At 39.5% G+C, this 11,671-nt stretch overlaps 1 protein-coding gene and 1 long non-coding RNA gene across 2 annotated transcripts in view; one reads left to right on the top strand and one right to left on the bottom strand.

Moving 5' to 3' along the window:
• The window catches only part of LOC116671062 (SH3 and cysteine-rich domain-containing protein 2), a gene marked incomplete at its 5' end in the record, with an annotated part of 38,174 nt that continues 26,503 nt past the window's right edge, over window positions 1-11,671 (top strand). The window contains 1 exon segment of the mRNA XM_032501968.1: window positions 1-276. Within this exon segment, the coding sequence (XP_032357859.1) occupies window positions 187-276 (90 nt within the window).
• Window positions 11,390-11,671, bottom strand: part of LOC116671063 (uncharacterized) — a 22,546-nt gene continuing 22,264 nt past the window's right edge. Inside the window, exon 4 of the long non-coding RNA XR_004327180.1 lies at window positions 11,390-11,400. This is a non-coding gene — a long non-coding RNA (uncharacterized LOC116671063). The remainder of the gene's footprint in view (window positions 11,401-11,671) is intronic.

Here is an 11,671-nt window from a genome sequence, read left to right on the forward strand (position 1 = left end):
GAAGGATCCTTTCCACGGAATACAATAGACCGATGAAAGATGACTTGACCGTTAAAAACTAGCTCTACCTCGTCGGACTGTAGCGATGTTTAAACCTCTGTGTGCATAGTTTCACACCGTCCCTCTGTTGTCGTGGACTTCAATTTGTTTCGGTGTTGCTGCTGAAGAAACCTTATCTGATCCGAGATGACAGAAATCAGCGAAAAGGAGAATGAACCTCAAAACCGGGACCTTCGCCGACCACAGGCCACCATGCCCAGCCAACATGAATCAAAGGTAACAACACACCTGTGTCTAATGATATCTAATTATCAGCCAATATGGCGGTTTTTCCTTTGAAAACATACAATTGGTTATTGAAGCTTAAGCATGAGTTTCTCAGAAGTTCGGAGTGCTCTGTTTAAGGAGGGATTTATAGTATGTAATTAAGTTAAATATCAAATGTAATTATAATTTATAACTTGGACTTGTTTAACCCTCTACTCTGTCTTTAAGTTCAAATTGTGTTGATGGATATTTTGACCAAGTTGTATTCTGAGTTATGAGGCTAATTCTGTAGCCTAGTTGTTGCAGCCTCTTGCATAACAACTCTAAGCAGCTTTAATAGCCGATTTAATTCTTGTAACTACCCTGACCTCAAAGTTAGCAGAGGGCAGAGATTACATGAAGGTGTCTGTGGCATGTGTAATGACTACACAAACATTACTGACACCAGTTCAAGAAAAGGCAATGATGTAATTTACACAGGTTAAAACTATTATTGAATCCTATTGTGTAGGCTACCTGCAGTACATGTTGGAGGTACAGTGTCCAAGCAGAGGAGTTATGAGCTTGTACCTTTGGGGGGCCTTTCATCCTTTCTCTTGGGAAACCCATGAGACCATCACATGGACAAGAGACAGGAGACAGGATGACAAACATGGTGGAGGCATGGACAGATTAACCAGCTTTGGGGCTGCTGGTCCCCTATTAACTTTACATGTCTCTACTTGTCTTTGCAATATACCCTTTTTTTCTTATGCATTTTCTGCTAGAATATTACCTTACCCAAGTAATTTGCGTAAAGACATTACTTTAGGAGTATGCAACATAAAACCATCTTGAGTTCAATAATTATCTGAGATCGTAAGACGTATATCTGCTGTCTCTTATGTATGGTCAGAGAGGGGAAAGAAAACCTTCATGTTTTCTACCAGCCACTTTTTTCAAATTGCTGTTCTTATTGTTCTTTTGCAACTTTTTATGCTGCTGTTTTAACCAGTCACCCCTTGCAAAAGAGGTTTCCAACACCAATGGCGCTAAAAATATAGGTTGTTTAATACAATATAATAAGCACAAGGATTTTAAACTAGATTTTGACCCTCTTCAAGAAAATGCTTCAAGATTACCCACCTTAAGACATTCATCATGTCATCAGTGGTGCATATTTCCAAACACATTTTTAAATAAAATTGGCACAAACCAGTAACATAGTTTTCCTGAAGCTCTTGAGGAAGAATCTCTTGAAAAAGATGGACTGGTTGTTGCTGATTGATCTTTCAGCAAAAAGTGGAACTGAACTTCAAACTGAGACAGTAAATTCTCACTTACTGACTTGACCTAAATCTCCTGAATCACATTTATTTTTCAACACTTTCAAATGAGCATCAAGAATGGCCTTAATTGCAGAAACAATTACAACAACACTAACATTAAGGCAGGATGGGCTTCTTGTTGTTTCTATTTGACTACAGACAAACTGACAAGAGACAATGGCTGGTGGGTATTGAGATACTGCATGAATTTACGAGCCAATCAGCTATTAGATGTTTGCCGTGTCTTGCTGGGGGCTTGGTCATAATTCACACAAATGGTGGTCCAGACAAAACTGGGAGGAAGCAATCCTCCGAGCTGCGTCAGCCGTGCAGCTCTGTTTGCCAAGCCCCTGCTGGCAGCTGCGACCTCTCCACAGCCCACAGAATAAGAATATAGAGGAAAGAAAAGTGTTTGTTACAACTGTGGGGTCTCTTTTTAGAGGAGTCTGCTCAAGGGTATTAGAGCTTCACTTGTTTCTTTCTGTCAGTCTCAATCTTACTTCTGCGTATTTCTCCATTCATTTCATTACAATTTTTTACCCGTCTCCTGCCTACATTGTCTCTCTTTCTTAGTTCCTCTTACCGCCTCTCGCTACAGTCTTTCTCATCTCTTCATCAGCTCTTTCCTCTCTTATCTCTCATTCCCTCTCTGTCTCTCCACTGTCCCTCGGCTCTCAGAGTATTTATTACAGTGATAAGTGGGCCTACCAGCTTTCTAGAATGCTTCTTATAGACGGATAATGAATAGTTATTCCACCTCCTACGCCTATGGGCAAGGTGACCATTTCAAAACTGTTATTATTCCTCTTTAATCACTTGGAGTGCATGCCATTCAAGTGTCTTGCATACAGTGGTACAAGTAGATGACAGATTTGTAAAGGTAAAGCAATGGTTAAAGGAATAGTTATACATTTTGGGAAACATGCCTATGTGCTTTCTCGCCAAGTGTTAGATTAGAAGATTGATACCACTCTCTTCTCATCTCTGAAGCACAGCATCTAATTTAACTCATACATCAATTGGCTGTTAATTGGTGGCTATATGCAAGCCCCCAGGAACAGCGGCATGTCTTAAAGCAACCATTGTCTTAGCGGCTAACGGTGGAACTGCACCCCCTCTGGCCCAGAAAGACTTCTCCCATAAACTTTGCATTGCGAAAGAAACTTATATATTTTTGTGGATATTTTTTGGGGGGTATATTAACTTACCAGCCCTAACACGTAAAGGGTCCTTGTTTAAACAGTCATGTTTTTAACAATTGTAACATTCACTCGTAGCCAAATCAAGAGTTCTTTTACTAGGCATGATGAACGCGCTTGATGAACGCTGGCAGACCCCGCGGGACTGTGCCCCTACACGTCGCCATGCACTGCTCTATACTGTTCATGCATGTGTTCTACTAATTCATCCATGGTATTATCTTATGATACATCAGAGGGATGTATGGCTGTATGAATGCTGTAAAGCCTGTAACTAGGGCTGGGGCGGTATAGATTTTTTTTCTTACCGTGGTTGAACAGCAAGAAATTCCTGCTGTAGTGCGGTATACCCAAGAGGGTAAGCCTCTCCTCTCTAAGCGTAGCTCCTATGGCACCATTTTAATGCTATGAAGCCATCACCTGCCATTAGCATTTCATTGACTGCCTTTCATTCTGGTGCCACTTTGACAGTGACTAACTTTACATCTGAAGCATACCTAAAGACTATTTGTCCCTTGTTTATTTCTAAAGAAACACAACAATGTATAAATGGCTCCATTACCTTGTACCTCACGTTATGGCTCTGTAGTAGACGTTTTTATAAAATAGGCTAACGATTGTGTCATAGCTCGCAGACAGTTTCAACTTACATTAGCTATTTAGGTTTAATTACTAATGTTAACTAGCATTTCAACATTTTAGTTTAGTTAGCAATTATTAGCCTGTGCCTATGTTATCTCCCAAGAAATATACCTACGCTCTCCGTTCCTGCAAGTTTTGGAATGATTCAGATTTCTCTTGGCACAGCTACCAGTAATTTTGAACCTTGTAAACCAATGTAACGTCTGCCACATTACAAACCAACACTGACCTAGTCCATGAAAAGAGGATTTTATTGGCCTTTTTCTTCCCCTTCTTCTGCATCTTCTTCCAGAAACCTGTGAGTAAATGCACCACACCAACAAAACAATCTTTATGTATTGCCCCCCTATTCATACCTTTAGTCTTTCACTCTTTGCCCCTTACAGAACTTTGCAGCCTTGTTGCACTCTGCTTTTGTAGAAGTGTGAATTGTTTGTTTTCTTGAATTAACAATTCCCAAAAACACACTGGCAAAGTGCATCAAGCCTGCAAAGCTTTGGGAGGGGGGTGAAGACTGTGAGACCATGAGGTGGGTGTGTGGGTGCGTGCGTAGGGATAGCAAAACAAATACGTACATTTGTGCCAGATGTCAAACTCATGTTAGACATTAGGAAATTGTTCGCTCATTTTTTTTTTTTAATAGATGTAGAGCAGTCTGTGGCCATCACTTCCAAGTCTTTTTTTTCTAAACACTTCTTTTCATTTTCTTTTCTTGCAAAGATAGAAGGCAGCACAATGAACCCCCCCCCCCCCAAAAAAAAAGAACCAGTCATGCGTGAATCAATCAGTCAAGGTGAATATTGACAGAAGTGCAGTGTCCTTCAGAGTGGTTCATTTCATTCCAAGTACATTGGGTTCGTAGTCTTCCAGCTTGAAATGGAGACTGCAAACCCTCTGGGTTTTCCATGTTGGTATCCTCTCCAAATTTCGGGTGGTTGATAGCCTCCAGCCGCTGTTTGCACAGCTCCAAATGTTTAACCGGTAAATGATGGAAATGTACTACTTTTTCCTTTCCTTGTTTTGGCTGTACATCCCAGTACAAAGCAATTTAGCACAATTTTGAAGGAAAAATTGTGCGTATTTAAATTAATTTAACCAATATCCCGTCACAGAGATTCACGATAAAATGTCTTTTCAGTTTTTAGTCAACTAGTATATACTTATACACAATGACAAAGAAAACTTGCTAAAAAAGAAACTACATGCTGTTTTCAGGTAACGTTGCCGTTCAAACAGACCTGTGTGTGTTTTGAGAAATATCTTTGTACTGCAAGGCTATATTTATTTTATTTATTTATATATTATATTGTCATTACCTGTTTTCCTACTTACAGAAGTTTGGTTTGCAAAAGTTATTATTATTATTATTATTATTATAATTATTATTACTATTATTATTATTGGATGTGAAAAGAAGGAACTGGTTCTTCCATAATATTACACTTTAGATGTGTGGGAATTTCCCACACCAGGAGTAATTTATATAGTTCTATTTTATAGCAATCGATTATCTGTTCAAAAATGTTCAATGTTTTATGCAAAATTTAAAATGTGCTATCAAATAAAAGAGAGAAAATAAATTTTTGTGTGGGCTGTAAAGTGGTCAGAAAAACTGAAATCGGAATCGGCTAAAATTGGTATTGGCGGGTCAAACTCGATGAAATTTTGGAATGGGTGTATGTCATAGGCCAGTCAACGTGGAAGATCAAGCTCCATGACTGTGGATAATCCGGTTATTTTTGGGCTCCATGACTGCATTATGCACTTTAAGCATTCTCATTGGAATAAAAACGGCTTATATAGCTTATTCCCCATTTAATGCCAAATTTTCATATATACACTTCAGTGTTTGTAATGACATAATGTTTTAATTATTGAGCTTCAGAGATGATAGGGTTTTCAGATTTTGTTGGCTTTGGTCAGAGCCAGGCTAGCTGTTTCCAGTCTTGATGCTAAAGTAAGCTAACCAGCTGCTGGTTGTAGCTTCATATTTACCTTACTAAAGTAGTGGAATCGGTCTTCTCGTCATCTTCCTTTTGCATGAAAGTGAAAATTTTTAACTATTCCTTTTAAACTGTTTAATAGTGGAGGGAATGAAAGCTGTGCTCAGGATACATGAAGTTTAATATTCATAGACAGTTGGTGTAAATGCTGATAATGCAAGGTGGTGGCGTGCCTCAGTCCACAGAGCCCATCGCGTTCTCAGCCAACATAAAGACGTTTTTATGAGGTGAAATAATGGCAACAGTTTCTCTCTGACTTGCCCTTCACACTCACTTTCTCTGAGACCTCATCTTTCTGCTAACTTCCTTATCAGCCCCTTTTTGTCCTCTTCATTTAATTAATTTCTTTCTCTCTATTTAGAGTATGCATTTCCCTTCCCTATTGACTGTAGTCCATTAAATGAAATCCAACACCTTGATTTTTACCTACTTCCACTTCACCTCTTCTCATCTTTCTCTCTTTATGTCTCCCATTCCGTTTTTTTCCTGCATTGTTTTCTTTTCCATATCTCTGAGTATCTGGCTGGTGATGGTTGCCTGAGTGCTTGAGAGCATAAAGGCCCTGACACACCAAGCCGGCAGCCAGGAACTAATGATGACGATGGCCAACTGTGGCATCGCCTCACATCGGCCCACATTGCCTTTGTTTTGGTCAAAAATGATCCCTGGAACACACCGCACAGACTGCAGCTGACAGTACATATGTTCTGCGCCTGCGTAAGAGGAAATGACTCCAAACCAGCAGGTTCCTACGATGTGACAAGAGCTTGAGAGAATATTACGGTCTTTATATTAAATAATACGGTATATTAGTTTATTAATGTGTTGGTATGCAGATCTTTTAAAAGACATGCTATTGTTAAAATAAATATACCAACAAACAAAGTAGTAATGTATATCTCATTGTACATTTGCCATTTTATGGACAGAATCTGCAAAAATAGATATTCCAATCGTTCAAATGTGTTTTTTAGAAATAACATTCAAATCTCATTTTTGACAGTTCTTATGTGTGTGTTATCAACAGCTAAGTTTAAAAAAAAAAAAAGAGTAAAGGAACCTTGTGTGTGCCTGTCAGTCGTTCACTTTCCTCGCTCATGTTTATTAAATTAATTATTATCTGATGAATTGGCTGTTCAGCCAATGCGTGGCAACGGTGCGGGACACACTGTACAAACTAGGGTGAAAGTCGCTCACCGCCAGCTCAACTTGGACCGACGGTTGTCTTGGTGTGTAAGGGCCTTAAGGGTGATTTTAAGAATAAAATAGCCAGCCAGACGTCCTGCCAAGAAAGAAAGAAAAAAAAAAAAGAGTGAATTATCTTTCATAAATGAACAAACATGAAAACGATCAAATTCCAATTTGTAATTTCTACAGTTCATGAATTAAACACAAACGTGTAACTATACTGCTAAACTTCTGTAATTAGCTTTTCTGTTGTGTACTAGAATCGGTCTGTGCCATTCAGATGATTGTACTGTGTAAATGATATCTGGAAAAAAAGCGTATCAATGTTAGCAGGATACATCACTCAATTCTGACAGACCATGATATGTTTGTGTTTCTCCGGCCAGAATGATTGACTTGTACCACTGAAACAAACTATAGTCAGAACAAAAAACAGATGAAGGGTTACAGATAGACACATGAGACAGGAAGAGAGAGATATTCAGAAAGACAGAAAACGCACAAAGAATAGGACATCAATGCTGTTTTATCTATAAAAGAATGCAAACAACCTTCTGTTCTGACCCAAAACGCTGGACAAAACCATTTTTATCGTCATCGCGATAGACACTCGGGGATTATCACTAAAAAACTGCACTTTAAAATTAACTGCCATTCTTTTAATTGTGCCTTTTGTGTTAAGTTCAATAAAATATTTGTATTCTAATCCAACAAGCAATTTGTTGTATTTAAGCAGCAGAATTTATATAATTTTGTAATATTGTTATCATGATGGTCAACATTGTTATTGCATATATTCCTCATATGTTGTGCTTATGTATCCAATGTTGACAGAGTACTGTTTTGATTGAATTGCTGTACTTGATTGAGTTCCAAAATGGTGCTGATTCAGCACATTTCCCTGAGCAGTGTCAGGGTTAGAGTGGAGTCAGTTGGGAATAATATGGACTTTGCTGGAGGTTGCTGCTTTAGAGACAGTGGACTTTGGAGGTCATTTCTAGTCTTCTAAAAGGCAACGCTGTTTAATGTAACGGATTAAAATTGTAAGCTTTTTAGAATGAGAGTTTTGATCTTCAGCTCTGAATGGCCAACTCACCTTGAAACGAATTTGTAAAGTACACATTTGACTCCAAGACTTATTGAATACTTCAATGCATCAACAAAGTATTATTCATAAAGAGCTTGTGTAGCCTATAGCAACTATGATATAACTATTTTATCAACTTTCAGTAGCATAATGCTAGTAAGTTACTGTCATTGAAATTGAAAGCATGTGATTATTAAAGTTATAAAAACAACTTCAATCAGTAATAACGGAGTCCAAGCCTCGTTGCGCCAGTCGCCCCGATGACCCAGGGTGCATGAGAAAGTTGGACCCAAAGGATAACGGTGGGGAGGCAAATGTCTGTAAATATCGAGAGATGTGAGCAGCAAGGTCTGCAGTACATTGCCGTTGCAAATATCCCATTAAAATTGATTGAGTAAAATGGACGAAACTGGTCTACGTTGGCTACAGCACACCCTAACGGACGATCTTTGACCAAATTTGGTACAGAGCCTCAGAGCGGCATGCTAAACAAGCATCACAAGTTTCATGTTGATGGCATTTATTGTGGCAGAGATATCACACTCGCAAATTTAAATGCATTTAGTTGTTAGCCAAAATGAATAAATGTTAATTGTAGCGCCCCCTAATGGCTGATCTTCGCCAAATATGAAACAGAACATTGTAGTGGGATGATGAACAATGACCTTAAGTTCTTTGCTGATAACATTTAATTTGGCCGGAGTCACGTGATCGGCTGGACAGAGATGGCGGCTTAAGGTGTAGCTCCTGGCCAAATTTGTCAAATAGTTGTTTTTATATGGTTCCAACTTCAATAGTTTTACCACACAGTTACTTGAAGAAAAATGGTAAACAGAACAAAGTCCCACGCGATGATACAGACGCTATTACAGAGGCATTGCTGGAGGAACAGAAAAGCTACCTCGAGCCACGTTTTTTTCAGATTCAACAGATGGGCAACCAACAATAAGCTAACTGCTGCTATCCATGCTCAGCTAGCATCTCTGACTGCAAGCCTTGTCTCTATCAGAGCTGATGTGAACAACCTGAACACTACAGTGGAAAGCAACACAAATATTCTTGACAGTCATGTCCACGCTTTTCAAGAGCTGGAGGGGAAGCTAGCAGACATGGCGGACGGAAACCGGAGATGCAACATCCGCATCGTCGGGCTGAAAGAGGGGCTAGAAGGTGCTAATGCTATCCAGTATCTCTCATTCTCACTGCCTAAGTGGTTCCCGAATCTAGCAGATGCTCAGATAGAGAGTATGAGAGCCTGCCAAATTAACAGTGATAGCCCAAAGAACACCACCACTAATCACACGTTGATTTTCAACGTCCTCCGCTACACAACCAGGCGGGCAATCCTACAGGCTGTGCGGAGATCTTTGCTAGTCATTCAAGGTCGGAAAATTTGCTTCTCCCGGATTACAGCAACTTCACGGTCAATCGGTGGCAAGCTTTCTATAAAACCATGGATTCAGCACGAGTCAAGGGTCTGGAATTTTTTCCTGCTTTATCCAGCAACACTGAAGATCAGTACACCCAGTACAGAGCATTCTCCTCCACCAGGGAGGCTGAAGACTGTGAAACGGGCTGCGCCCCGTCCGTAAAACTTTCATTGGTATGATCAAAGCTTTGTATTCCCTTTTTTTTTCTTTTTTTTTTTTTTTCATTAAAGTGTTTTTTATTTTTTAAACACAAACATTTACAAATACCAAAAACAATACAAAAGAAATAACAAAAAAAAACAGAAAGCAAAGGCAGTTACGACTAAACTTAAAAGGACAACACCCCTTGTACCACTACATTGTTTATATTATATCGACTGTATCGTGTTTAAACTGGTACCAACACATGCTTAATGTATCTATCTCTTAATATTAAACAAAATAGTCCCACACTAAATGAAACTTCCCCTTGATATTGTTACTCCTGGCAATCAAGTATTCGTAGGATGCAATCTCCGTCATCAGTTGATTCCAGTCTGTGAGCCCCGCGTGTATGTACTCTTCCAATTCCTCAAAATCAGCCTTGCTGCAGTGATAGGCCTGCGGTTATTAATGCATGCTGTCCTTTGCTGGTTCCCTGCCAAAAGTGTACACTCCCCAGAGACAGAGCAGTGGAATCCGTAACTTTTTACCCATCCAGTCTCCCAATTTATTCATACTGCTTTCCAGACCGGTAAACCACAGGACTTCCCAAAAGGCTGCAAAAATGTACCATTTCCCCCTACACTTCCAACATCTTTTGTCTTCTACTAACCCATTCTGAAAAGCTTCATGGGAGTATAGTTATCTATGTATAATTTTATAATGAGTAAATTTGCTTCTAACATCCCTATTGGCCCAGCCAACCTTGGAACTATATACGCCATTTCTCCGTGTCTATTTCACACCCTAATCCTGCCATATCAATCTAATTCTCAGTGCTCACACTCAGTAGATCCATTATATCTTGTAAAAGTTGAGGCACTATGCAGTGTATTTGGCAAGTTAAAAAGATTTTGCACCATATTAGAACATCTATGCTTCTATTTGGCGGAACACACTTTGCACACTGCTCCTCAGTTGTAAATATTCCAAAATTCACCCCTTCCCTCCAAAAGAAATTGATCCAATAGCTCCTGATATGACTTAAAGACTACACCCTTATATAGATCCTCAATCACACATATACCTTTCTTCTGCCACGAATCCCAACAGATGGAACGTTTACCTATAGCAATACGCGGATTATCCCATATGGAGGAGTATCCCTGTTTGTATTGTGATTTCCCCATCAACCTATGTATCTCAGACCACACCCATTGAGAGTGCTTCAGAATAGGATTTTTCCCCCCCTCTACCACCTTAACTTGAGAGAGAGCCTGTATGGGTTTGGAGGGAGCCACCACAGCCATTTCTAACTTTACCCAATCCGGTTGAGAACCATAATCATCCCAATGCCTCACCAATTTAGCCAATTCAAAAGCCAAGTTATATATTTCTACATTTGGAAGGACCAAGCCTCCCTTTTCCCTTTTAGTACATAACTTCTTGATATTAATCCTTGGCTTTTTTCCATTCCACAAATAATCCTTAACCATTTGATTATATTGCTTATATATGCCACTAGAGACACTCAATGGCAACATCATTGATATATAATTAAATTGAAAGCTTTGTATTCTAATCCCTCAGCCCGAGTCTTAACCGGACGCACCTCCTCTTTATTTCCAGTCTCTAGATCTTCACGCTAAGGTTGCCCCTTGAGTCCTGCACTATTTGTCCTCTCTCTAGAGTTGCTGGCTCAAGCCTTTCGCCAATCAATTAAGGTGTCACCAATATGCATTCGTAGTACACAGCATCATCTCTCATTATTTGCAGATGATGTTTTGGTCTTTTTAGAAAACCCCTCTGTCTCTTCCTCACCTTCTATTTTTTTTTTTGCGAGGAGTATGGAAGCTTATCAAGCTTTAAAATGAACTGGTCAAAATCTGCACTATTTCATTTAAATGATTCTGCCTGCAACTCAACCATCTCTGCCAACATCCCAATTGTTAAGCAGTTTAAATATTTAGGCATTGAGGTCTTCTCCTGCTTAAACCAGATCATTAAACATAACTATTCTGTTGCTCTGAACAGTGTTTTGAAAGATATGGAAAAATGGATGGGTCTCCTGATGTCGATTCAAGCTCATAGCTCAGTGGTTAAAGTTAATGTTTTACCCAGGGACAATTTTGTGAGCTCTATGCTACCTCTCTCCCCACCTCCTGGCTATTGGCATAAATGCCATCAGCAGCATCCACATTTTTGGTGAGAGGATGGTGGCCTTTCAGTTCCCAACTTTAAACATTATTTCTGGTGCTTTTGTGTTAAGACCCCTTCTTACTTGGTTTAGTCCAGATGTGTCTGTCTGCTGGCGTACCTTAGAAAGTGCTATGACAGAGCCTTGGTCACTTCATGACGTTCTCTTTGCCATTGTTTCTAATAAACAGTGCCAGCTATGCTTTTGCCC

Source organism: Etheostoma spectabile, chromosome 21, assembly GCF_008692095.1.
Source record: "Etheostoma spectabile isolate EspeVRDwgs_2016 chromosome 21, UIUC_Espe_1.0, whole genome shotgun sequence".
Lineage (NCBI taxonomy): Eukaryota > Metazoa > Chordata > Actinopteri > Perciformes > Percidae > Etheostoma > Etheostoma spectabile.